This window comes from Hyla sarda, chromosome 8 (genome assembly GCF_029499605.1).
Source record: "Hyla sarda isolate aHylSar1 chromosome 8, aHylSar1.hap1, whole genome shotgun sequence".
Classification (NCBI taxonomy): domain Eukaryota; kingdom Metazoa; phylum Chordata; class Amphibia; order Anura; family Hylidae; genus Hyla; species Hyla sarda.
Genome location: NC_079196.1, coordinates 202,430,875 through 202,458,040, shown reverse-complemented (window position 1 = coordinate 202,458,040; position 27,166 = coordinate 202,430,875). Strand labels below are relative to the sequence as shown.

Here is a 27,166-nt window from a genome sequence, read left to right as displayed (position 1 = left end):
TAGGTATAAGTCATAAAGCAGAAAAATAACATAAATAAATGGCAATGCGGGATATGAATGCAAGGGAACCTCGGTATAAGACTATGACAAACATAAGTCAATTGGAAGAAAACAGAGCCCAATGCCTAATCAAGAATGCCAGACCATACCTACCAACCCCAACGATCGTTTCGCTTCTAAAGTGCTTCCTCAGGAATTTGGATGTGAAAAAGAAGATTTTTGTGTACTTTCTCGTACCCTTCATTAGGGGACTCAGGAACCATGGGTATATGTTTCCACTAGAAGGCTGGCTCTTCATCAGGATATACCCGCCCACTTGCACTGAGCTAACCAGTTGGTCACAGAGCAGTAAGAGAAGCCAAAACAATCAAAGGAGAATTGTCCGAAGAACCCAAAAAAAAAAAAAAAAAAAAAAAAAAAAAAAAACTCACAAGAGAACCCAGCCAACAGGCAACAAACTATTGCCCCCAATTAAAGGGGTACTCCGCCCTAGACATCTTATCCCCTAGCCAAGGGATAGGGGATAAGATGTGTGATGGTGGGGGTTCTGCTGCACGGGACCCCCGCAATCTCTCCTGCAGATTAAGTTTGCTCCATGTGTGATGACTCCTGATACAGGGGCCGGAGTATCGCCCCTCAATGCAAGTCTATGGGAGGGGGCGTGGCTGTCGCCACGCCTCCTCCCATAGGCTTGCATTGAGGGGGCGGAGCGTGACGTCACGAGGGGGTGGAAGCCGTGACGTCACGATTATCCGGCCTCTGTATCGCGAGTCATCACGCACAGAGCAAACTTAGCTCCGTGCAGTGATGACTCAGGGTGCTGCAGGAGAGATTGTGGGGGTCCCCAGCGGCGGGGTCCCCATTGTCGGGGATAAGATGTTTAGGGCGGAGTACCCCTTTAAGGCTACAAGAAAGAGATTTTTCGGTGAGTACATAAAAATCTTCTTTTTCTCGGGCGCTTCAATGGGAGACACAGGAACCATGGGATTTCCCCAGCAGTGCCTGGGGTGGGAGAAAAAAAATCACCAGAGAAAAAGGGAGGTTACTCAGCAGACTGAGACGCTGCTGACTGCGAAACTTTGTGTCCAAGACCCTCAAATGCAAGAATGCGCGAAGGTGTGCAGAGAGGACCAGGTCTTGCACACCTAAAGGGCTAAAATTTGGCGACTAACCGCCCAAGAAGCCACCACTGACCACATGGAATGGGCTGTGAAACAAAAGGGAGGACCCTTCCACTTGCAATGGTAGGCCTCTGAAACGGCAGACTAGATCCAACTGGAGATGGCTGCCTTAGAAGCCGGGAGCCCCTTACATCACCCAACCTGAATGATAAAGAGAGATGAACGCTGGAAGGATGAAGTAAGCGACAGATAAGTAAGAATGGCCCGCACAATATCCAAGTATGGGAAGAGGCCGGGCAAAAAGGAAGAAAGGACAATACCCTTGTTGAGATGGAATGAGTGAACAGGATTAAGCCTGCCACATCTGCTAAAACAGGTAAGCACAAGGAATGCACAAGAGCTTCTACATTATTGTCTGATAAATGCCTTAATCTTCCTCTAAAGGAGCAGTTGGCTGACCTAGCATAGGACAGGGAGTAGTACTTATGAAACAGAGTTGAATGTTTCAGAGTGACATTGTAACTTTAAATCCCTGAAACCCCCAGGGATCCTGAGAGCGATGCAGCACTGTTCTTATTTTTTTTAAATAATTTTTATTAATTTTACAGAAATAAAGAGAAAGAAAGTAAACCCCTCTCCCCTAACACCCTCATATAAACTGTGTACATCACACATGTACAGAAATGACAGACGATAATATACTTGCTAGCCATGACACAATACAACAATGGAACAACAAATATCGAAAATGGAGGAAAAGAAAGGGTGCAAGCCGCACTGGTTTAGTACTTTAGTGGGGCTATGCTGCTATGGGTAAGCAGGAGCACTGCTGTGTAGGGACAATTTAAAAAGGGACACAGTGATACACCACTGCTAAATTCCCTACATTGTCGGGATAAGTGGGATCCCAGAGGTCATTTAAAAAAAATGTGGAAGTTTTTCTTACCGGCTTGCCAGCTGTTGCTCAAAGTCGCCACATTGCCGTAACAATTCACCACAAGTGGATATGATCCTAAGGATAAGAGATGAAACAATGAGTAGGGGTCACATTAGTAAGCTTACAAAACTTCTGACAAGTTTATTTAAATGACAGTAACACTTTAAAGGTGGTTGGGGTAGGAATGAGTAAAACATTTGTGAATAGCATTATATTATATATATATATATATATATATATATATATATATATATATATATATATAAACACTAACATGAAGAGGCACCAGCAAAGGGTAACTGTCACTTTACAAAAGGTTTCACATGATACAGAGACATGTCACAGATTTTGATTGGTCGGGGTCTGCTAGATGGAGCCATGAGATGCGCAGCTCAGTGCTTCTCTCTTTCTAACTCCATGCTCAATATGCTTTTTAAAGTGACAGAAACACTTTACTAATAGTGTTGAGCATGCAAACTACAAGTCATTTAGAACACTATTCATATTAGCAGGGGCACTGGCAGTCTCATGAGTATCATGCCACTTGGTCTTTTAACCCCAAGATGCGCACATTTCTTACAATCTTTAAAAGGAGATCTGTAGTACACATTTTTCATAATCCCCTGTGCCCGGGCTGCAAAAAGTAACAAAACAGACCTTAACTCACCTTCCGACGTTCCCCTATTGTGCCATTATCGGTGTCTCGGTCCTCTGGTGCGGTCGGCTTCCTGGGCTCGGTGACTTATACTGTTCTCAGCATATCGCCAGCCGCAGCGATGTCCTGCCTCGGCCTGAGTGCCGAGGCAGAAGGCGGGGCCCAGGCTCCTTACATGACTATCACCGGCCGAGGCAGGACATCGCTGCGGCTGGCGATACGTTGAGCACAGTATGAGTCACCGTCCCCAGGAAGCCAGTCGCACCAGAGGACCGACACACCAATAACGGCGCAACGGGGGAATGTCGGAAGGTGAGTTAAAGTTTGTTTTGTTAGCCCAGGGGATTATAAAAAATGTGTACTACATATCTCCTTTAAACTAAATTTAATTTAACTGTGAGTGTGCCCTTTCATATGTGTTTGTCCACCAGGCCCAGCAGTGGAGATTTCGGCTCATAGACGTCCATTGATGAAAAAGTATAAAGATGACAGGTCAGAACATTTTTTAAGTGTCCTAAAAAGTGTCAAATCTCAAATTTTTTATCTTATTAGTCATTCCGAGCTATTCCAGTCCAAAACACTGACTATGCACGTTCTCTGGACAGTACACATACATTCTGTCCCATCAGCTCTGTAGATACAAGAAGGTGGCATACGACATTGATCCAGGTCACTGTTTGCAGAAGGTTGTCTTACATCACACCAAAGGTAACTGAAGCACTGACAGAGCCCATTGATGACATAACTAGGTGAGAAAAATCTAAAACCATACAATGTCTGTCAAGATGGATGGAGGCTTCCAAGGTGTCCCTCTCTTTAGCTGTGTGCTGAACCCCCCCACCCCTTACCTAACCCCCCACATAATGTTGTTCTTCCCTTTCATAATAAGTTGTCCTGTGTGTACATAAGAAGTAGCACTATTTGTTGTCATTGTAAAACTTCTATATGGCATTCTACATCACTTTCCCCTCTCTGCAGGCTGCATCTTTCATTCTATGTTGTCCCTGACCTAATGGACTAGCTGCAATGTTGTTCCCTATCCACTACACGCACAGGAGAAGGGATCCTGCTCTGCAATATCTCTATTACACATGCTCAGAAGCAGCAGCAGCATGGAGGACATAATAAAACAGGACTGAGAAGTCTAAGTTAGGAATCCTGCAAGGGATCTAATACTTACTATAAACTTTTTCAGTCCCTCTGTCTGTTTCTGGCTTTTTCCAGCTACCTCCCTGCCTCTACTCTCCCTAGACTTCTATGGGCAGAATGTAACTGATCCCTCAGTGAACTAAAAGTCTGCCTCCTCTCTCAAGATAGGCAGCCGAAAAGTATAAGAAACAGAACTTTTCCAAGCACCAGACCCCTTAGAGTAGTCAGTCCTATATTGTAGACCAAATGAATAAAAGATAGCATTTATTCCAAGGCCAAATCAACGCGTTTTAGGCCCGAAGAGGGCCCTTCATCAGGACAAGGTGCTGACCTTGTCCTGATGAAGGGCCTGAAACGCGTTGATTTGTGCTTGGAATAAACGCTATCTTTTATTCATTTGGTCTACAATATTGGACTGACTACTCTAAGGGGTCTGGCGGTTTAAAAAGCTCAGTTTCTTATACTTTTTCTGCTGCCTATACTACTACCGGACCAGAAGATACCTGGGCTCAGGGGAACCAAGCTGCAGGACCCCACTTTATTCTACATGCGCATATAGATGTTCTGATCTGAGCGCAACACCACAGGGTGAGTGTTTATAACCAGCATCTCTACACCTATGTTTACCATACTGCACCAGGGGCGCTTTCGTGTTCCTTTTTCTCTGTCCTCTCTCAAGATGGAATTAAGCAATTTTTGTAATGATGTATAATAATTGGGGGAGGGGGGGGGCAAAAAAGAAGCATAAATAATGGAAAACAAGTAATTTTTCTCTAATAGCACAATTTACAAACCTTTTTATATTTGTTTGTACAATTGATTTATGCAAAGTTTGTTTTAACGACAGTGACCATTTAGTTGTGAAATGGAGATATGAAGTGATCACCTGATGCAAACATGACCTGGTGCTATGCAGCAGCAAAAACACGTTCCGGTGGATATCTTAATCTACTGAAACCTAGAAGAAACCGCACCAGCTTCAGACCCCCTTCTACATCCAGGTAAGGATTTACATGAGAATTTCCAGCTTTTGTTGGCATGTCACTTTAATCACACACAAGTCTTGTCCATGTAAATCACTATTGGTGTTAGTGGATGATTTGTCTGGATTACTTTCCCAAACCATAGGGATCCTTTGGATCTGTGAAGACGCACAGGGAAGCCGTAGCTACGCTCACATACAGAGACGCCAGTTCTCAGGACCTCTACCTGACTGAATGCTGGAAGGCCGTCCAATCTTCCAGGAACAAAGAATCGGCAGGGACATTGTCCAGCTTGTACTTCTTCCTTATTGACTGCAGTGTGTTTGTGAAATCTGACACATATCTGGGAAATAAAGCACAACAAGTAAAAGGCGTTGGAGCGGAGCTGTGACGTGACAGCCTTTTCACACCTGGATGTACGCGCTGGCGCTGCCAGCTAGCGAGCGGTAAGTAAGCAAAACTGGGCTTTGCCTTTGTTTGACAACAGCCATGCCAGTAAATAATATTCACAAACTTTCCCCCGATAAATCAGTCGTAGCTGAATAATCCTGGCTCCATGCCCACGTTGTAATGTTGCCAATTACTACAATGTCTGGGACATGGTGCTGATGCAACAGCAGTGACATTAAATGACTTGATGCCGTTGAGGACACAAGTCCCATAGACACCAAAAGCAATAGGTAATTGCATCTATTTTTCTTACACTTTGTTTAGGGAAAAAAATATTTACGCCAAAGGTTCCTTAAAAGGGTACTCCAATACTTTGAAACTTATCACCTATCCACAGAATTGAGCATAAGCATCTGATAGCAGGGGGGGGGGGTCTGACTGCTGGAAACCCCTTTGACCTCCAGCATTGGGCCCTGGCTCTCTTGGAGTGGAGCACTTGGTCCATGCATTCTCTATGGGAAGACTGGAGATACACAGGTGCTGTACTCGTGTGTCTCTGGTGCTCCCATAGACCATGTGCCAACACATTGTTCCATGCAAATGGGGAAAGGGCCATGTTCTGGAGATCGTGGGGGATCCCAGCTGCCGGTACCCCTCCGATCAGATACTCATCCCCTACTGTCCGGTGGTCCTGTGGATAGGGGATAAGTTTTAAAGTAGTGGAGCACCCTTAAGTATATGTATGACTAAGACACCATTTCCCATCTTGGTTAAAATTAATTTTTTTAAAGGGGTACTCCGGCCCCAAAACATCTTATCCCCTATCCAAAGGATAGGGGATAATATGCCTGATCGCGGGGGTCCCGCCGCTGGGGACCTCCGCAATCTAGCACGCAGTGTTATGCCTCCCGACCACGGGGATGGAGTATTGTGATGTCACGACTCTGCCCCCGTGTGATGTCACACCCCAGCGGCGGGACCCTCGCGATCAGACATCTTATCCCCTTTGGATAGGGGATAAGATGTCTTGGGGCCGGAGTACCCCTTTAATTGTAGTAACTATGTAACTATGTGTCCCAGCTGATGCAAAACTTCAGTTCCCAGCCCATCCTGACAGCCAAACACAGTAAGACAACCCCTTTCCGTATGCCCTGCGGACAAATCCAGGAGGCAAGTCCCTCTTTACCCTCGTACATTGTCTTGAACTGTTGTTTCCAAGCTTGCTTGTGACATGTGTCAAATAAAATGTTATGCATAAAGGTCTGACCTGGTGACCATACTCACTTTTTAAACATTGACTGCAGTGCTTGTAACAGGCCGCACACCCCCAGTCCATCCGTCAATTTGATGCATCGCTCCACAGCACCCGACGCCAGACTAAACAGCCGAGACACGGAGTGTGAGAGCTCCTGGACGCAGTCTAGAGCCTCGCCATGTTCCTGCAGGACATGAACAAAACGTTACTATCGACAGAACTAAAGTGATGCAAGCACTGGAGCGATTCCTACACACGTGTCCATGTGGTTCAGATGAATGCCATCTCTTAAGGTTATGTATATCTACAGCAGTGTTTTCAGACCAGTGAGACTCCCGCTGTTGAAAAACTACAACTCCCAGCATGCCTGGACAGCCTGTGGTTGGGAAAGACTGATCTACAGAAACAAATGCTAATACATTATTGTTCCTCTGACTTACACTGGGCTTATACACCAGATGCTAAGTATATTGCTGAAACTATACAATTACTTTCCTATGCCATGTCTGCTATACATACAGTTTATCTATATTTATGCCTATACTTTTCTTACCTATACTAGATCTATATGCCATGTGCTACAAGTGAGCTCACAATAGCATGTGCAGGACCGCGTAAGCATGGGCAGGACCGCGTGAGCATGTGCAGGACTGTGAGCATGGGCAGGACCATGTGAGGCACTGTGAGCATGGGCAGGACCGCGTGAGCATGTGCAGGACTGTGAGCATGGGCAGGACTGCGTGAGCATGTGCAGGACTGTGAGCATGGGCAGGACCATGTGAGGCACTGTGAGCATGGGCAGGACCGCGTGAGCATGTGCAGGACTGTGAGCATGGGCAGGACCATGTGAGGCACTGTGAGCATGGGCAGGACCGCGTGAGCATGTGCAGGACTGTGAGCATGGGCAGGACTGCGTGAGCATGTGCAGGACTGTGAGCATGGGCAGGGCTAAGGTCATTTGTGGCACTGTGTGCACCGTGTACCCTATGTAACACCTGTATGCGTTAAATGTGTTGTATTATGTTTACCATATGCTATTTTTTGGGCTCAATGGTATCCGCATGGATTTGTTACGGCATGTCAGGTGACAATAGCTGACACTACACTACACTACAACTTGCGGTTATTTGGAGTCCGTGTCTACAATCATCAGCAAAAAGGAAGAGGAATAGTATTTATATATATATATATATATATATATATATATATATATATATATATATAGCGCAACACTGCATCTACCATAAGGCAATAAGGCAACAAGACAACAATGGACAAGGTTGATTATTGAGTGCTGAAACATTGTACAGTCATCCCTCAACATACGATGGTAATTCGTTCCAAATGAACCATCACTACTTGAATCCATCGTATGTTGAGGGATCCATCCATGCAATAGTACTATAGAAAGTTATACTCGCGTGTCCACGCCGCTCCGGACCGTCACCGCTGCCCTGGATCATCGCTCTCCACTGCCATCATCACGTCCCCGGAGTGTCTGCGCCACTCCGGACAGTCACCGCTTCCCTGTATTGTTGCTCTCCGTCGCCGTCATCACGCTGATACGCACGCCGCTCCTATTGGATGACGGGACGGCACGCGTGGCGACGTGATGATGACGAAGGAGAGCGACAGCCATGTAGCGGAGGATTAAGAGGACGGTCCGGAACGTCGGGGACAGGTGAGTTACACTCACCGGAGCACACGGGGCACCGTAAACGGCTATCCGGTGGCAGCTGAAGCAGTCTGCGATGCCGGATAGCAGTTTATGCGATGGCCCCGATATACAAAAGCATCGTATGTTGATGCTGCCTCTGAGAGGCCATCGCATGTTGAAATGATCGTATGTTGGGGGATCAGTGTATATACCTGTGTATATTTGATCAGAAGAATTATGTTAACATTTCTTACCAGAGGTATAGCACTGAGCTGTATTAGAAGGTGTGACTCCTCCAGGCTCCCGTACTGCAGCTGGAAAGGTTTGTACGCTCCGTACACAGCATCCACTAGCTCTGCCACCTTCACAATGTTGTGCTCTCCTGACACAGAAGGAAATAAATCGTAATAAATATGAGATTATATAGGATTAAATACAGATATCAAAATAACAGAGACTGAGTTTGCATTGGTATTTGTTGGCGTCTGCATTTTTCTTATACATTTCTGGCCAATGCCATGTAGTGGAGAAAAAAAACGCAATAAAATGACTGAGGTGGATGCCACTGGAGCACAATTGCCTTCTGGGCCTTATATGATGTGATGAAGAGCCTTCTGGTATGGAAATGCTTCAGGTTCTAGACCAGGCCAGGAAACTCATTGGATTAGAGCTAGTTCCCCTACTTGTTTGATTGAAGAGGAGTATCTATGAAAAACCTAAGGTCATGTGTAAATCTCATAATATAGCAGTGTTTCCCAACCAGGGTGCCTCCAGCTGTTGCAAAGCTACAACTCCCAGCATGCCCGGACAGCCAAAGGCTGTCCGGGCATGCTGGGAGTTGTAGTTTTGCAACAGCTGGAGGCACCCTGGTTGGGAAACACTGTAATATAGGTTCATTAGGCGCATGCTTATCGATTGGGTCCTGAAGGGCCCTAATAGACTTTATAGCCCTGGATGTGGCTTGAGTAGAGGGAGGTCTCTCAGTTCACAGACATTTCTACAATTACTGCCTATGTACTTTTGAGTTCTCAATCATGGTATTCTCTTCTCTTCAAACTTGAATGTGACGGTCACTCCCATTTCTGGTGGTGGATGACCTTAAAGGGGTACTCCGGTGGAAAACAATTTTCTATTTTTTATTTTCATATAAACTAGCACCAGAAAGTTAAGCAGATTTGTAATTTACTTCTATTAAAGAATCTTAATCCTTCCAGTACTTATCAGCTCCTGTATACTACAGAGAAATTCGAGTTGTTCTTTTCTGTCTGACCACAGTGCTCTCTGCTGACACCTCTGTCCATGTCAGGAACTGAGTAGAGCAGGAGCAAATCCCCATAGGAAACCTATCCTGCTATGGACAGTTCCTGACATGGACAGAGGTGTCAGCAGAGAGCACTGTGGTCAGACAGAAAGGAAATTCAAAAAGAAAAGAACTTCCTGTAGAGCATTCAGCAGCTGATAAGTACTGAAAGGGTTAAGATTTTTAAATAGAAGTCATTTACAAATCTGTTTAGCTTTCTGGTACCAGTTGATTCAAAGGGGTACTCCACTGGAAAAAAAAAAATTTTTAATCAACTGGTGCCAGAAAGTTAAACAGATTTGTAAATCACGTCTATTAAAAAATCTTAATCCTTCCAGTACTTTTTAGGGGCTGTATACTACAGAGAAATCCAAAAAAGAAATGCATTTCCTCTGAGGTCATGATCACAGTGCTCTCTGCTGACCTCTGCTGTCCATTTTAGGAACTGTCCAGAGTAGGAGAAAATCCCCATAGCAAACATATGCTGCTCTGGAAAGTTCCTAAAATGGACAGCAGAGGTCAGCAGAGAGCACTGTGGTCATGACATCAGAGGAAATGCATTTCTTTTTTGGATTTCTCTGTAGTATACAGCCCCTAAAAAGTACTGGAAGGATTAAGATTTTTTAATAGACGTGATTTACAAATCTGTTTAACTTTCTGGCACCAGTTGATTTAAAAAAAAAAAAAAAAAGTTTTCATGGGAGTACCCCTTTAATCCTTCCAGTACTTATGAGCTGCTGTTATGATCCACAGGAAGTGCTTTTCTTTTTGAATTTCCTTTCTGCCTCAGCACAGTGCTCTACAGTGCAGGAGAGGTTTTCTATGGGGATTTGCTCCTACTCTGGACAGTTCCTAAAATGGACAGAGGTGTCAGCAGAGAGCACTGTGGTCAGGCAGAAAGGAAATTCAAAAAGATAAAAAAAAACTTCCTGTGGATCATACAGCGGCTGATAAGTACTGAAAGGGTTAAGATTTTTATATAGAAGTCATTTACAAATCTTTTTAACTTTCTGTTACCAGTTGATTTAAAAAAAAAAAAAAATTCCACCGAAGTACCCCTTTAAGATACCTGCTGTGGTTACTGATGCCTCAATTCATCTTTCTGTACCACCTTGCATTCTTCTTGAAGTGCCTATGACTACAGCTTGAACTATTGTCCAGGATAATTTTGGCACTATTTTTCCTGCCCTTTTTTTGCTTATTTTGCAGGATGGAATGAATGGACTTGGACTCTCATTGGACTCGGGATGGTTTGGTTTGTTTGTTTGGGTGGGGTGATGGTGTCATTGAGGAGGAGGAGGAGGGCAGATTTTTGTTTGTATGTGATTTATTGTTTACCAAAAATGGTTGAAATTCAATAAAAACAATCTGATAAAAAAAAGAAAAAAAAAGACGTCGGTGGCATCAGGGTGATCGCAACACTTAGGACGCGGTGAGTGACCAGTCTACATTCTTTCCTCAAGAAAGCTTTGTGGCTTGTGCTGAGATTTCTTCTAGCACGTCAAGTGTCCTCATCCTAAGTACAGATCTCTGGTCTCTATCCAACTCAGGCACCTGTTTAGTGCCCCAGGAAAATTCCATAGCAGACTCCACTTCAGATATTAGGAAGGTGGCACATAAAAGGGCAGAGGAGGGCAGCTGTATATACCAGGTCTCGATCATAAGCATCATTATAGATCAGTGTTTCCCAACCAGGGTGCCTCCATCTGTGGCAAAACTACAACTTCCAGCATGCCCGGACAGCCGTTGGCTGTCCGGGCATGCTGGGAGTTGTAGTTTTGCCACAGCTGGAGGCACCCTGGTTGGGAAACACTTATAGTTGTTCCATAATGGAGGGTTCTCTAGGAAGGGACTCCCGCTGTCAACCACATGCCTCCGCTAAACCTCCGTCATTCCGGCAGACTTGCGGACGGTGCTACGTAGAACGCAGCCTGACGACAACGTAAACGGGCCTTTATTCCCATTGACGTGAATAGGAATGTACTGCAATACCAGGTACAGCCACTATGAAATGTATGGCGCTGTGTTTCCCAACCATCGTGGTGCCTCCAGCTGTTGCAGAACTACAACTTTCAGCATGCCCGGACAGCCTTTGGCTTGTGCAAGAAGGTCAGTCAGCTGACGGGTGGGGGTGCTCAAAGTTAGACCCACACCAATCTGATATCCTGAGGATAGGCCATAAAAAATTAAAGGGGTTATCCAGGAAAAAATGTTTTTATATATATCAACTGGCTCCAGAAAGTTAAACAGATTTGTAAATTACTTCTATTAAAAAAATCTTAATGCTTTCAGTACTTATGAGCTGCTGAAGTTGAGTTGTTCTTTTCTGTCTAAGTGCTCTCTGAACACACGTGTCTCGGGAACCGCCCAGTTTAGAAGCAAATCCCCATAGCAAACCTCTTCTACTCTGTGCAGTTCCCGAGACAAGCAGAGATGTCAGCAGAGAGCACTGTTGCCAGACAGAAAACAACAACTCAACTTCAGCAGCTGATAATTATTGAAAGGATTAATATTTTTTTAAAGAAGTAATTTACAAATCTGTTTAACTTTATGGAGCCAGTTGATTATATATATATAAAATAATAATTCCTGGAATACCCCTTTAAGTTAAAACAGAACTCCGGCGGGAGAATATCTTTTAAAAATCTCCCGTCAACTTTGTAGCCAAATACTAAACTGATCAGAAAAATGATTTCTCAGAAATTCCATAGCCTTGCATTGGACTTCTGTAAAATCCATATCCTGATCAATGTAACATACTTCATAAGGTCGAAAAAAGACCAGAGTCGATCAAGTTCAACCAATAACCCTAAGGAGTCCCTACTGAGTTGATCCCTACTGTAGTGTTGAGCTAGGAAGTTGCCGATAGTTTGAAAAAGATAAATCATCTGAGTAACGCTTACAAGGGGTTCTCCAACATAAAGTGACTTCAGTTATTAAGTGAGATACAGTAATGGACATGTTTACCAAGGATCTGTGCTTGTGTTGGTGGTAAATGGCCGTGTCCTGTGTCCCCCATCACGCTGCTGGCTTGTTTTTTTTGGAAACTGGCTACTTCCTGTTTCCGTGGCCTCCTTCAGACTACAATCCCCAGGATCCTTTGTTTCAATTTGGAAGGTGACTTATCTCCCTTTCTAACATCGGTCGCCCCAGCCATTGCAGCCCCTCCATGCTCCCTTTGATCACATGACTTGCTCGATACACAGGCTGTGTATCTGCGTAATGATGAATGCCCGCAGATGTGCGCCGGTAACGTCATCAGGGGTCTGGCTTCAACACACAACAGACAAAGCAGCCGAGCCTCCTTTTAGCACCTGACTTGTGATGTATTGTCTCGGGCCACAAAGCAAGCTGGGAAAGGTCCGAGACCACGCACATTTTGTAGGCCGAAAAACTTGTGGGGAAGAGTAAGACAAAGAAATTCAACACCAGCCACCAAACACAGGTAAGTGAAGTATATTAGTAACGAGACTAACTTTGCTGCCCCTGTCTCACATTCAAAGAACCAAAAAAAAAAAAAAAAACAATACTCCTTTAAAGGGGTACTCCAGTGGAAAATATTTTTAAAATCAACTGGTGCCAGAAAGTTAAACAGATTTGTAAATGACTTCTATTAAAAAAAAAATCTTAATTCTTTCAGTACTTATTAGCTGCTGAATACTACAGAGGAAATTCTTTTCTTTTTGGAACACAGAGCTCTCTGCTTACATCACGAGTACAGTGCTCTCTGCTGACATCTCTGTCCATTTTAGGAACTGTCCAGAGCAGCATATGCTTGCTATGGGGATTTTCTCCTACTCTGGACAGTTCTTAAAATGGACAGAGATGTCAGAAGAGAGCACTGTGCTCGTGATGTCAGCAGAGAGCTCTGTGTTCCAAAAAGAAAATAATTTCCTCTGTAGTATTCAGCAGCTAATAAGTACTGGAAGGATTAAGATTGTTTAATAGAAGTCATTTACAAATCTGTTTAACTTTCTGGCACCAGTTGATTAAAAAAAAAAAGTTTTCCACCGGAGTACCCCTTTAAGAGAATGCACTGTATGGGCGCTGGAGGCATCCACCAATGCACTTAAAGAGTTGGTGTATGACATTCTTTAATGGCTACCCGCTGTATCCACCATGTCTCCATGTTTACTTTGCTACTAGCACATTTATCTTTTTAGGTTACGGGGTTACATATTCACATACGCTATGCCTCATCGGTTATGCAGCATGTGATCAAACACTGATTTCTTGTAAAGTTCATGTGACGCTTTCACAGAACTTGTTTGACTCCATTAAAGGGGTTATCCAGGAAAAAAACTATTTTTTTTTTATATAGCAACTGGCTCCAGAAAGTTAAACAGATTTGTAAATTACTTCTATTAAAAAAATCTTAATCCTTTCAGTACTTATGACCTTCTGAAGTTTAGGTTGTTCTTTTCTGTCTAAGTGCTCTCTGATGACACCTGTCTCGGGAACCGCCCAGTTTAGAAGCAAATCCCCATAGCAAACATCTTTTTTTAAACTTAAATTAGCAAACCTCTTCTAAACTGGGCGTTTCCCGAGACACGTATCATCAGAGAGCACTTAGACAGAAAAGAACAACCTTAACTTCAGAAGCTCATAAGTACTGAAAGGATTAAGATTTTTTTAATAGAAGTAATTTACAAATCTGGTTAACTTTCTGGAGCCAGTTGATATATATATAAAAAATTTTTTTCCTGGAATACCCCTTTAAACATCTATAAATCTGATAGTGCTGGAAAAAAAAAGGCCGTCAGATACCACATCTCCTGTCCAAGACCTCCAGCTTTTGCAAAACTCAAACCGTGGACCTCCAGCTGTTGCAAAACTACAACTCCCAGCATGCCCGGACAGCCGTTGGCTGTCCGGGCATGCTGGGAGTTGTAGTTTTGCAACAGCTGACAGTTTACATTTTGGAGACCACTGCTTTACCCTTCTACGGGGTAGGATCTTAATTAAAAAAAAAAAAAAATTCAAATATTTTTTGTCTATTTTGAGCTGAAATGTGCAAAATTTATATAATTTTTTTTTTTTTATGTAAAAAAAAATGTAAATAAAAAATAATAAAAAAAATGTTTCAATATGGATGCTAAGAGTTGTAGTTTTGCAACATCTGAGGGTCCACAGTTTGTGTATATATATATATATATATATATATATATATATAGATAGATAGATAGATATAGATATATCTGTATATCTATGGGATTTCTTGGCATATACAAACCTTCCTATATCCTCTATCATAGCTATTAGAGAGGAGTGAACTTACAGTAAATTCGATTCGTCACGAACTTCTCGGCTCGGCAGTTGATGTCTTTTCCTGCATAAATTAGTTCAGCTTTCAGGTGCTTCCGTGGGCTGGAAAATGTGTATACAGTCCTAGGAGACTCTTTCCTAGGAATATATCCACCTTTTCCAGCCCACCGGAGCACCGGAAAGCTGAACTAATTTATGCAGGATAAGTCATCAACTGCCGAGTCGAGAAGTTTGTGACAAATCGAACTTACTGTAAGTTCGCTCATCTCTAATAGCTATAAAAGCTGTTGTTTTTGTGATTTATATATAAGTACAGAATTCCCCATTTAGTACAGTTCAGCGGCTGCAGGGTTAACTCACAGGAAGGAGTGGAGCCGAGCGCCGTAGTGTTCTTACAAGTTTTACCGTGGATATCAGCCAATGTTATTGATTATGCCAATGTCTGAGAGCCAAGAACAAGAGGCTTTAAGGGGAAACAGAGCATGACAGCTCCTGAACAAGGCCCGACAGCACTTACTCTGGAGTATGGGAACATTCCTATCCGGAGCTTACGACACAACTGCAGGTTCTTCCCATTCCAAAAAAAATAAAATAATAGTATCTCATACATTTTTCATGGGAACACGAAGTCCATAGTTTCCTCTATTTTTTATTTATTTTTTGTTTTTTTTCTATCCCTGTTCATCTAAATAACATGACCACGGCAGAATGAAGTTTAATTTTGATGGCCTAATGAAGTTTGATCCTGATATCCTCAGGATATCCGATTGGTGTGGGTCTAACTTTGAGCACCCCCACCCGTCAGCTGACTGCCGTTCTAGCACAACGGTTCCCAACTAAGCCAAAGGCTGTCCAGGCATGCTGGAAGTTGTAGTTCTGCAACAGCTGGAGGCCCCACGGTGGTTGGGAAACACTGCTCTAGCAATTGCACAGTGCCGTACATTTCATAGTGGCTGTACCTGGTATTGCAGTACATTCCTATTAACGTCAATGGGAATAAAGGCCCGTTCACGTTGTCGTCAGGCTTCGTTCTATGTAGCACCGTCCGCAGGTCTGCCGGAATGATGGAGGTTTAGCGGAGAGAAAAAATGTATGCATGCACTATTTTTTAAACTCCAGTAAATTACGGGATCCCCGGTGTACCGCATTAAAGTCAATGGGATCTGTTTGGGACCAAGTGGAGTCTGTTGTGTTCCGACCCGTTGTGGGCACACAAAAAAGAGCCAAACAGGCTCTTAATAGGACGGAGCACAATGGCAATGTGAACTTAGCCGTAGCTGCAGTACCAGGCACAACCACTAGAAAATGTACGGGGGCTGAGCCTGGAAAACAAGGATGTGGCCACAGTGCTTGATGGAACGCTGCAGCCTCTAATCAGTGGGGGTGTTGATCGCATCCTAAAGATAGGTTATCAATATAAAAGAGGTTGTCCCACCATTACAGGATAAAGATCATTATTGGGGGAAGGGAGGGGGAGGTCTGACTGCAGGGACTCCCCACAATCTTAAGCACAGGGTCCAAAGTCTCCTGTCAGAATGGAGAGGTCATAAAAGTCTATAGAAGCTGCCATGGCTCCCACCGATGAGTACACAGCCCTTGAGATATTGGGGTGTCTAACTACTAAAATCACAATGGTGGCACAACCCACTTTAAAGTCCTTTAACAATGCAATGGGGGGCTCTCTTCTGTGCCCTATAATATCTCCCATAAGTCCTACCCTCACATTTTGGTTTTTTATTTTCTTTTTCTCATGACAACACTGAAGAAGTGAAGCCCTGTTACAATGTAAAGTAGTAAGTATAACAGTGTTTAAAGGGGTACTCCGGTGCTTAGACATCTTATCCCCTATCCTATTCCTGATCGCGGGAGTCCCGCAGCTGGGGAGCCCCGGGATCTTGCACGTGGCACCCCGTTTGTAATCAGTCCCCGGGACTGATTACCGGCGACTACAGGGCGGGCGGCGTGTGATGTCATGCTCCGCCCCTCAATGCAAGCCTACGGGAGGGGGCGTGATAGCTGTCACACCCCCTCCCGTAGGCTTGCATTGAGGGGCGGGGGCGTGACGTCACACGACGACCGCCCTGTAGTCCTTTAGATAGGGGATAAGATGTCTAAGCACCGGAGTACCCCTTTAATGTTGTGTCCCCTCAAAATAACTCAACACACAGACAGGCAGCAAAAGTGAGAGCAGCCTAAGTAGAAATGTCCAAATTGGGCCCAATTAGCTTTTTTTTTTTTTTTTTTAAATCAACTGGTGATAGAAAGTTAAACAGATTTGTAAATCACTTCTATTAAAAAAACAATCCTTCCAGTACTTATTAGCTGTTGAATACTACAGAGGAAATTATTTTCTTTTTGGAACACAGAGCTCTCTGCTGACATCATGAGCACAGTGCTCTCTGCTGACATCTCTGTCCATTTTAGGAACTGTGCAGAGCAGCATATGTTTACTATGGGGATTTTCTCCTACTCTGGACAGTTCTTGAAATGGACAGAGATGTCAGCAGAGAGCACTGTGGTCATGATGTCAGCAGAGAGCTCTGTGTTCCAAAAAGAAAATAATTTCCTCTGTAGTATTCAGCAGCTAATAAGTACTGGAAGGATTAAGATTTTTTTAATAGAAGTAATGTACAAATCTGTTTAACTTTCTATCACCAGTTGATTTAAAAAAATATAAATAAAAGTTTTCCACTGGAGTACCCTTTTAAACATGGTGTTATAGTTCTCACACTCTCTAATACTGGTCACTAGAAGTTCAACATGGTATCTCATGTCAAAGAATCTGAAAAAAAAAAAATAATAATGTTATTCTATATAAATGACTTAGGCTATAAGGAGATTTCCAAGACCCTGAAACTGAGCTGCAGCACGAAGGACAAGACCAAACAGTGGTTTTACAGGACAGATTCCACTCAGAACAGACCTCAACATGGTCGACCAAAGAAGCTGAGTGCATGTGCTCAGCATTATATCCAGAGATTGTCTTTGGGAAATACATGTATGAGTGCTGCCAGGAACGCTGCAGAGGTTGAAGGGGTGGGGGGTCAGCCTCAGTCAGTGCTCAGACCATACGCCGCACACTGCACAAATTGGTCTGCATGTCTGCATCTCAGAAGGAAGCCTCCTCTAAACATGATGAACGAGAAAGCTCCCAAACAGTTTACTAAAGACAAGCAGACTAAGGACATTGACTTCTGGAACCACATCCTGCGGTCGGATGAGACCATGATAAACTTATTTGGTTCAGAAGGTGTTAAGAATGTGTCACAGGATCAGGAGAACAAAGACAAGTGTATCTTGCCTACAGTCAAGAATGGTGGCGGAAGAGTCATGGTCTGGGGCCGTACGAGTGCTGCTGGCACTGAGGGGCTACAGTTCATTGAGAAAACCTTGTATTCTGAGACACCTATAATATTCATGGTCCAGATTACTAAAGGCAATAGCTGACAGAGCACCTTAAAGGATGAAGAGGAAGAAAAAATATATATATACTTAAACGTAATATTGATTTTTTTTTAGGTAAACCACAATCCAGTCTTACCGATATGGGGCATGATGGCAGCTTCCAGAGCCTTAGCAAAGTGACCCGTGGCTTGAAAAAGCTCCAGCAAAGTACTGAGCTTATGCTCGGAGCTGGTCCTCTCCATGGCTGTGCTCAGGCAGATGGGGATGGATGGGACCATGGCGGTGAGGGTCTGTATCAGCAGGACGGTCACCACCTCATGAGGCTTCTTAAATATCTGTAACAAGAATACAAAGCCTGTGATGTCTGTATAAAGGCACTGGCTCCCAAAGAGTTGCAGAAGTTGCAGAAGTTTTTGAGGTAAGTATTCCCTTTTATTCAGAAGCCGAGCTCCCTAAAACAAGCTAATCTTAAAGGGGTACTCTGCTCCTAAAAATCTTATCCCCTATCCAAAGAATAGGGGATAAGATGTCTGAACGCAGGGGTCCTGCCGCTGGGGACCCCCGCCATCTCGGCTGCGGCACCCCAGACATCCAGTGCATGGAGTGAACTTCGTTTCATACTGGATGACTGGCGATGCGGAGGCTCGTGACGCCACATCCCTAGACACCCCTAGACATCTTATCCCCTATCCTTTGGATAGTGGATAAGATGTTTGATCACGAGGGTCCTGCCGCTGGGGACCCACGCGATCTCGGCTGCGGCACCCCAGACATCCGCTGCACGGGGCGAACTTCGCTCCGTCCCAGATGACTGGCGATGCAGGGCGGAAGCTTGTGACGTCATGGCCATGCCCCGCTCTTGACGTCCGTTACACCCCCTCCCATAGACTTGCATTGAGGGGGCGTGGCCATGACGTCACGAGCCTCCGGCACTGCACCCGACACTCTAAACGAATGCTGGGTGCCGCAGGGAGATTGCGGGGGTCCCGCATTTTCAGACATTTTATCCCCTATGCTTTGGATAGGGGATATGATGTCTAGGGGCGGAGTACCCCTTTAAGGAGAGCTGTGGTATTAGCTGAAGTATCTGCATAGGATAAAGACATGATTAGGCAGGACGGTCCATAACAACAACGCCCTTGGTTACGGTCTTTACAGGTACCCTATACAAAGATCATCCTATAGGAAGGACATCCACGTCTACACTCCTGTGGAGGTGAACTGGGAACACGGAGCAGGGGCTAATGAAAACTTGCTGACACTGCAGAAATCCTATAATGTTAGAAAGGGGAAAAAAAAGCGGTCCCGGATAATGAATGGCATTTATTTCGCCGGCCTTTGTGCACATTTTTAATAAATTTGAATTGGACGCTCGGATGATCACGGAGCCGTCTGTGCTTCCTGGATACAGCAGATTAACCCATTCAGCAGCCACATGGCAGGAAACGTATCATGTTATGAATGAAACAGATACACATGACATCTAATAAAGTCAAGATGGTAGAATTAGATTGAGCCCTTTCTTACTTATACCAATACAGTTGCTAGAACTTCCTTCTTTTAAGTTTTTGTTTTTCTATTCTTTATTTTTTTTCGTGAAAGAGGTTTTAAGTGTGTCATGAAACCTGAAGAACATTATTCCGGGCAGGTGAATTTTTCATGCATTTAGCCCTGTATCGGGCAATCCAGGCCGGAACGACATCCCCCTTTATTTTTACAATGCAGATGTAAGGTGCAGACTGACGGGAGGAGCGGACACAGACGTGCAAGGGACGCAAGTCTGCACCTCACACCGGTGCTCAGGGTGTATGGAGCGGGCTCCCAACTCAAGCCCGCTCCATACCCAGCAGCCCCCGGCTGATCTCAGTAGCCTCGGCCGGCTATTAACCCTTTAGATCGCCGCTAGTCTAGTGGGGTGGATCGATTTGAGCCTGCATTTGATTGCGTTCAATAGAACTGCATTGATCTGTATGAGGAATCTAATGATTCCTCGTAATAAAGTGTATTTTAAAAAACAAAATGTTTAATAAAAATTTTTCAAAAAACCTTTAACCCCTTCCATATTAAAAGTTCATATCACCCCCCTTTTTCCCATTTTCCATATGAAAACTTAAAAACATAATAAAAATAAACATATTTGGTATTGTTGCATGCGTACTTGTCCGAACTATTAAAATACAACATTATATATCCCGTACGGTCAATGGCGTTAACGTAAAAAAAAAAAAAAAAAAAAATCACAGAATTACGTTTTTTATGTTTATAACATCATATCCCAGAAAAAATGAAGTAAAAAGTGTTCAAAAAGTCAGATCAATACGAAAATGGCACCGATACACACAGCAGATTACAGCCCAAAAAATTAGCCATCATACAGCCCAGTATGCGGAAAAATAAAATGTTAAAGGGGTCTGGAATTTTTTTTTTTTTTATTAAAAAGTTTTAATTAGTAAAACATGACGGAAACTAAAATTTGGTATTGATGTAATCAGACTGATCTAAAGTATCAAAATAACATGTAAGTTTGACCACAAGGTAAATAGCGAAAAATTAATTTCACTTCACAATTATTATTTTTTTGTTTCAGAGCATAGGTTATGGGAAAATGAAAGGTGTCATTACAAAGTATAATTGGTCCCACAACAAACAAGCGTCATATGTGCCTGTAGATGGAAAAATAAGAGTTATGGCTATTATAGGGCAAGGAGGAAAAAACCAAAGTGCAGAAACTAATAAAAATCTTATTTACAGACTATTTAAACTAATAAAGATCTTATTTACAGACTATTTGGTTGAAATTATTTCATCTACCAGAACAAGTGGATTTTCATGAGGGACAAGTAGCTTGTGTTCCGTTTTAGTCCCTTGGACAAGTATTTTTTTTATTTCCACGCTCCTTTATGGGTACCATATTTAGGTAAAATGGGCTTTTTGATCACTGTTCCTTTTTTTTTTTTTCTTCTGAGGATGTGTGACGACAATCAGCTATTTTCGTGTATGTTCTGAACACATACACATTATATGGTTAGTCGGTCCCACCAGTTCAGCAAACACATCCTGTATTTAATGTGTATAGGGGCCTAAATGGGCGCTGTCAGATTCAAACACTGTTTATATGTTGTACATCTTGGCAAAACATTAACCTTTCTAAAATACTTAATACTCGTTTTTATAGAAATCATGGCTTCTAAAAAAAAAGACCACTAGGGGTCCTCATACCATCCAGAACATAATCCTGTTCGGCTGCAGTTTCATCTTTGTCCCAGCTGAAGCACAGGCTGGGACAAAGTCCAGGAAGTGAGGGCAGGACTATCACTCCTCTGTGCTCACTACTGTCCTATCAGCCTACAGCAGAGAGGAGGGGGTTACAGAGCAGCCTGCAGTGATTAGATCAAGAGACCCAGCAAAGCAGACACAGGGAGGAAGATGAGTCATGCAGAGTGAGGACACGCCCCCTACACAGCGCAGAATAACAAAGCAAGTGAGCAACAGAAAGAAGGTATTTGTAAAAGAAATAAAAGGTGCTCGACACATGAAAATTATATGTACTTAATCAGGGTAAGGTAACATATAACTTTTTTTGTTGTGGGATATGACAGGTACGCTTTAAAGGCTAGGACTAACCCTTGAGTTTTTATCTCCTCAAAAATAAAATTTGCTGTAACACTGGCATCCAGAGAAATTCATTCAGTAACTTGTAAATCTCATTAAATTCGCTGCAGTCAAGTGTTTTGCTAGCAATTTCTTATCTGTTACTACATGCTGGAATATCTTAGCAATTTTACTAGCTACGTTTTTACTCCATAGAGTATAATGAAAATAATTTAAATCTGGTACAGCTCATAATTAATTACTGGCCGAGGTTATTTTGGGTATACACCTATACCCTGGGTGTTCAATTGGAAACTACTAGTAAATGTAAAAAGTGACCCAATCCTCAAGGACAGTTCCAGTCTTTACTGGTACATGACAAATTAAGAAATTTCAGAGACCGTGCTTCAATGACATATATAAAAAAGTTATTTATTAAAATATTAGACATAAAATATAGCATCCTCTCACAGGGCCCTACCAGTGTTCCTCCAACAAGGGCCCTGTGTGTGTCTAATATCTTAATAAAAATGTGTCTCTGAAATTACTTACCGTATATACTCGAGTATAAGCCGACTCGAATATAAGCTGAGGCCCCTAATTTCACTCCAAAAACTCGACTATAAGCCTAGGGTGGGAAATACATCACCCCCCGCCCCCTGTCATCATCCAGACCCCCGTCATCATCCCCCCCTTCATCATCACCGCCTGTCAATCCTTTCAATCAGTGGTCTTCAACCTGTGGACCTCCATCGGCTGTCCGGGCATGCTGGGAGTTGTAGTTTTGAAACATCTGGAGGTCCGCAGGTTGAAGACCACTGCCGGACCTTCGTCATCATCCAAACCCCCCCTTTAGTTTTCTACTCACCTAGTGACGTTGCCTTGATGACGACGCACAGGAACGTTCATGCGCAGGGACGTCCCTGTTCGTCGTCGTCAAGGCAACGTCACTAGTCCGGGGCCAGCCCAGAGCTGAGAAGAGGGCCTCCCGGTGAAGATGGACAGCCCGGAACAACTAACCCTCCCCACCGGACGGTCCCTGCAGCATAGATGGCCCGGACCAGCTCACCCTTCCTTCCCACCGAGGGGAGGTGAGTAGAAAACTAAAGGGGGGGCTGGGTGATGAAGGCCCAGTGGTCTTCAACCTGCGGACCTCCAGATGTTTCAAAACTACAACTCCCAGCATGCCCGGACAGCCGATGGCTGTCCGGGCATGCTGGGAGTTGTAGTTTTGCAACATCTGGAGGTCCGCAGGTTGAAGACCACTGAAGGGATTGACAGGCGGAGAGTTCACTTGAGTATAAGCCGAGGAGGATGTTTTCAGCACAAAAAAATCATGCAAAAAAACTCGGCTTATACTCGAGTATATACGGTATTTTGTCATATGTCATGGAATTGTCCTTGAAGTTTGGTCACTTTTTACCTATAATGAAAATAGCTTGGAACTCTATTGCAAATTAACTCTAGTCCAGGTGTAACCCTGGCTATAAAGTGGCTGCAGGACTATTAGTGTCAAGGGCAAGAGAGATGCATATCTACCTTACATTCCTACAGGCCAGATAGCAATCTATTAGGTCCCGACACATTAAAAAGATTACAAAAAAAATCACATGAAGGAGCACTGTCATAAAAGGTAAAATTACTGCATTACTGTACCATGTGGAATGAGGATTTATTAGCTGAAGGTTTTCTGGTTTTACAGTAGGTCTTAACTATAGGGTAGAGGTAGAAGATGGGCAATATCCTTTAAGGGGCTGTGTAACATAATGGGATGTGCAGTAATGCGGCTGTGGGAACATGCAGTCACATCAGATAAGTGCAGGAAGGATCCATTAGAACATCAGGTTCAGACTGCAGGTGCCCAGCGGACGGGTCATAAAACTTATCAAGTGCTTACATCGAGACGGAGCTGAGATTTGCTGGGCAGTCAAGCAAGGATCGTGATGGAGCTCGGGCCAATTTGCATTACAATCGATGCTTTCCGCTTCCCAGGGACTCACCTTAAACTTCTGGACGGGTGACATTTTCAATTACGCTTATTTGCCGTGATTACATTTTGTGACCGCTTTATTTGCTTGTGTTTTTTTTAACAATGTCAAATACAATTCACCTTTGCGCAAAGTGAATGTGAAGACCTGGGATTGTTCAATCTCCGATACAAATTACATCATCTATTACATAAAAAAAATGTCTGCTCTTTCACCTAGCCTACCTGGAAAATGTATTTTCCTCAAGAACCAGCTGATTTGTATTAAAAAGATGGCGCTTCAACCTCTAAATACATTATAGATGTTGGGGTACTCCAGTGGAAAACAATATACACACACACGGCCTGCGCAGCACTTCTCTTCTCCGGCAGTGGCCTGATGAGTGATGTCATTGACTTCTTCCTGCGGGGGTCTGCGGAGGGATGTCACTTGTGCGACGTCCCTCGTCAGATCCGGGCCGGCTGGCCGCAGGCTCACTGTGTTAAAGTGCCTGCTGCGCTATTAATCAGCTCGGACTGCGCCGGCGGCGTGGCCACTTTAGAACAGTGAGCAGCTGCGGCAGGGCCAGTCCGACCATGGACCCAGGTGGCACAAAAAAAAAATGGGGGAAGCAAAGTGCCGCCCCTGAAAAAGTGCCGCCTGGGACCATGGTCCCACCGGGCCCCATGGTAGGGCCGGCCCTGCTTATGACAGTCCTTGTCACCCATTGGGTTTTTACACACCAGAGTGAATTTAATAGATTTAATAATAATCTATCAATACAATATGTTAAGGAGAAGGGAAAAAAAAAAGCTTGAGGAAAACGTGAGAACACACAAACTTTTTTATTTTATAATCAACTGGTGCAAGAAAGATAAACAGATTTGTAAATTACTTCTATTAAAAAATCTTAATCCTTCCAGTACTTATCAGCTGCTGTATGCTCCACAGGAATTTCTTTTCTTTTTGAATTTCTTTTCTGTCTGACCACAGTGCTCTCTGCTGACACCTCCATGTCCATGTCAGGAACTGTCCAGAGCAGGATAGGTTTGCTATGGGGATTTGCTCCTACTCTGGACAGTTTCTGACATGGACAGAGGTGACAGCAGAGAGCACTGTGGAAAGACAGAAAATAAATTCAAAAAGAAAAGAGCTTCCTCTGTAGTATTCATCAGCTGATAAGTACTGGAAGGATTAAGATTTTTTAATAGAAGTAATTTACAATACTGTTTAACTTTCTGGCACCAATTATTTTCTTTTTGAATTTCTTTTCTGTGCTCTCTCCTGACACCTCTGTTCATGATAGGAACTGTCCAGAGCAGTTGAGGTTTGCTATGGGGATTTGCTCCTGCCATGGACAGTTCTAGAAATGGACAGAGGTGTCAGCAGAGAGCACTGTGGTCAGACAGAAAGGAAATTCAAAAAGAAAAGAAATTCCTGTTGAACATACAGAAGCTGATAAGTAGTGGAAGGATTACAATTTTTAAATAGAAGTAATTTACAAATCTGTTTAACTTTCTGGCACCAGCTGACCATACAGAGTAGTTTAAAGGGGTACTCCTGCAGAAAACTTTTTTTTTTTTAATCAACTGGTGCCAGAAAGTTAAACAGATTTGTAAATTACTTCTATTAAAAAATCTTAATCTTTCCAGTACATTTTATAGACTTGCATTGAGGGGGCGTGGCAGTGATGCCACAAGCGGGCACGTCTCAAGCCTCCGGGACTGCACCCTACGCTCTAAAGGAACGCCGGGTGCAGCAGGGAGATCGCAGGGCTCCCCAGCAACAGGACCCCCGCGATCAGACATCTTATCCCCTATATTCTGCATAGGGAATAATATGTCTAGGGGTAGAGTACCCCTTTAACCCTTTCATGACCCAGCTAATTTTTTTTATCTGGCTCACATTTTGTTTCCTCCTTACCTTAAGACCCATAACTTTTTTATTTTTTGACTGACACAGTTGTATTAGGGCTTACTTTCTGTGTGGCGAGTTGTAATTTCCACTGAATTTTTTTTTTTTCTTTTTATCATACAATGTATTACAAAGCCAGAAAAAAATTATATGCAGGGCAAACTTGAAAAAATATGGAATTGCACAATTTTGTACGGCAATAAATTTTGGCGAGTTCAAAATATGGTCAATCTGACACACCATCTTAATTCTATTGGTCAGTATGATTCCAATTCAACAAAACTTGAATCATTTTTGTTTCGTTTTATGGTTAAAAAAATATCTTTTATCTTGAAAAATAAAAATAAAAACTTTGTTCATTACCATGTTCTCACCCCTATAACTTTCTTATTTTTACACTACGAAGCTGTGTTAGGGTTTGTTTTTTGCGCCATGAGCTGTAGTGTATAATGATACCACTTTTGTGTAGTTTTGGCTTTTTGATCACTTTTTATTAAATTCTTGGGATCTAATGTAACCAAAAATCAGCAATTTTGGCGTTTGGAATTTTACGCCGTTCATATGCATGATCAGAAACATAATAACTTAATTCGGACAATTACGCACGCGGCGATACCAAATTTGTGTATTTTTTTTCTGCAGTGTTTTATTTAGAAAATGGGAAAAGGGGGGTGATTTGAATTTTTATTAGGGGAGGGATTTTTTTATTTAAAAAAAAATATATTTTTTTTCATGCACATTTTTGGCCCCCCTAGGTGCCTATCATAAGCCATCATCAGATGGTTTACATATATCAATGTAATGCTATTGCATTACATTGATTTATGAAATCTGTGCTCGATTGCTAAGGGCTGCCAAAGGGAGCCCTAAGCAATAACAGAGCCAGGGAAGACGCCGAGGACACGGTAAGGCCTCAGGCTTCCCTAGCAATCCAGGGGGGCTATGGGACCACTAGACACCAGGGAATAGCAGCCTATAATGTTTAGATGCCGTGATCTGTATAGATCACCATATTTAAACAGTAAAATGACGGACATCAGTGCGATCTCCGATGTCCATCATTACCGGCAAATATCAGCTGCTGATAGCAGTGGACAACTCCCGGTCATGAAGCGGACCTGACCTGAGGGCACCTGTCATGTCCGCCCACCCGACCCATGATGTACATGTATGTCATGGGTTGGGAAGGGGTTAAGGCCAGCAGCATTGTGACTGAGTGATTTCCTCACTCTGATATTGGCTTTGCTGGCACCACATAGGAGAACACAGGATACAGGTAATTATAAGCTCCCTTTGGTTGTGTCATGATTGCTTCTGGTATGGGCAGACAAGATGAACCAACCAGTTCTCTAATTCAAATTGAGGAGGATTTATCAATTGATCTGCGGCAGTAGAAAAATCACAAATACGCATGTCATATCTGCTGTATAAATGGAGTACGCCATATATGGTATAGAGCTGCTCATCTGTACACGTGAATGCCTGAAACATGGAATGCAGGACACTGAGAAAGCTGGATGCATTAATGCATTAGGAACTGGATTCCTGACCTTTCAATAATGTCAGTTACATCCGTC

At 43.3% G+C, this 27,166-nt stretch overlaps 1 protein-coding gene across 1 annotated transcript in view; it reads right to left on the bottom strand.

The window, feature by feature from the left end:
- COG7 (component of oligomeric golgi complex 7) overlaps positions 1 to 27,166 on the bottom strand; it is a 70,910-nt gene that overhangs the window by 22,154 nt on the left and 21,590 nt on the right. The window contains exons 8-12 of the mRNA XM_056535188.1: positions 18,254 to 18,452; positions 8,402 to 8,529; positions 6,520 to 6,674; positions 5,072 to 5,188; positions 2,068 to 2,133 (exon numbers count right to left, since the gene is read on the bottom strand). Coding sequence (XP_056391163.1) covers positions 2,068 to 2,133; positions 5,072 to 5,188; positions 6,520 to 6,674; positions 8,402 to 8,529; positions 18,254 to 18,452 — 665 coding nt within the window. The remainder of the gene's footprint in view (positions 1 to 2,067; positions 2,134 to 5,071; positions 5,189 to 6,519; positions 6,675 to 8,401; positions 8,530 to 18,253; positions 18,453 to 27,166) is intronic.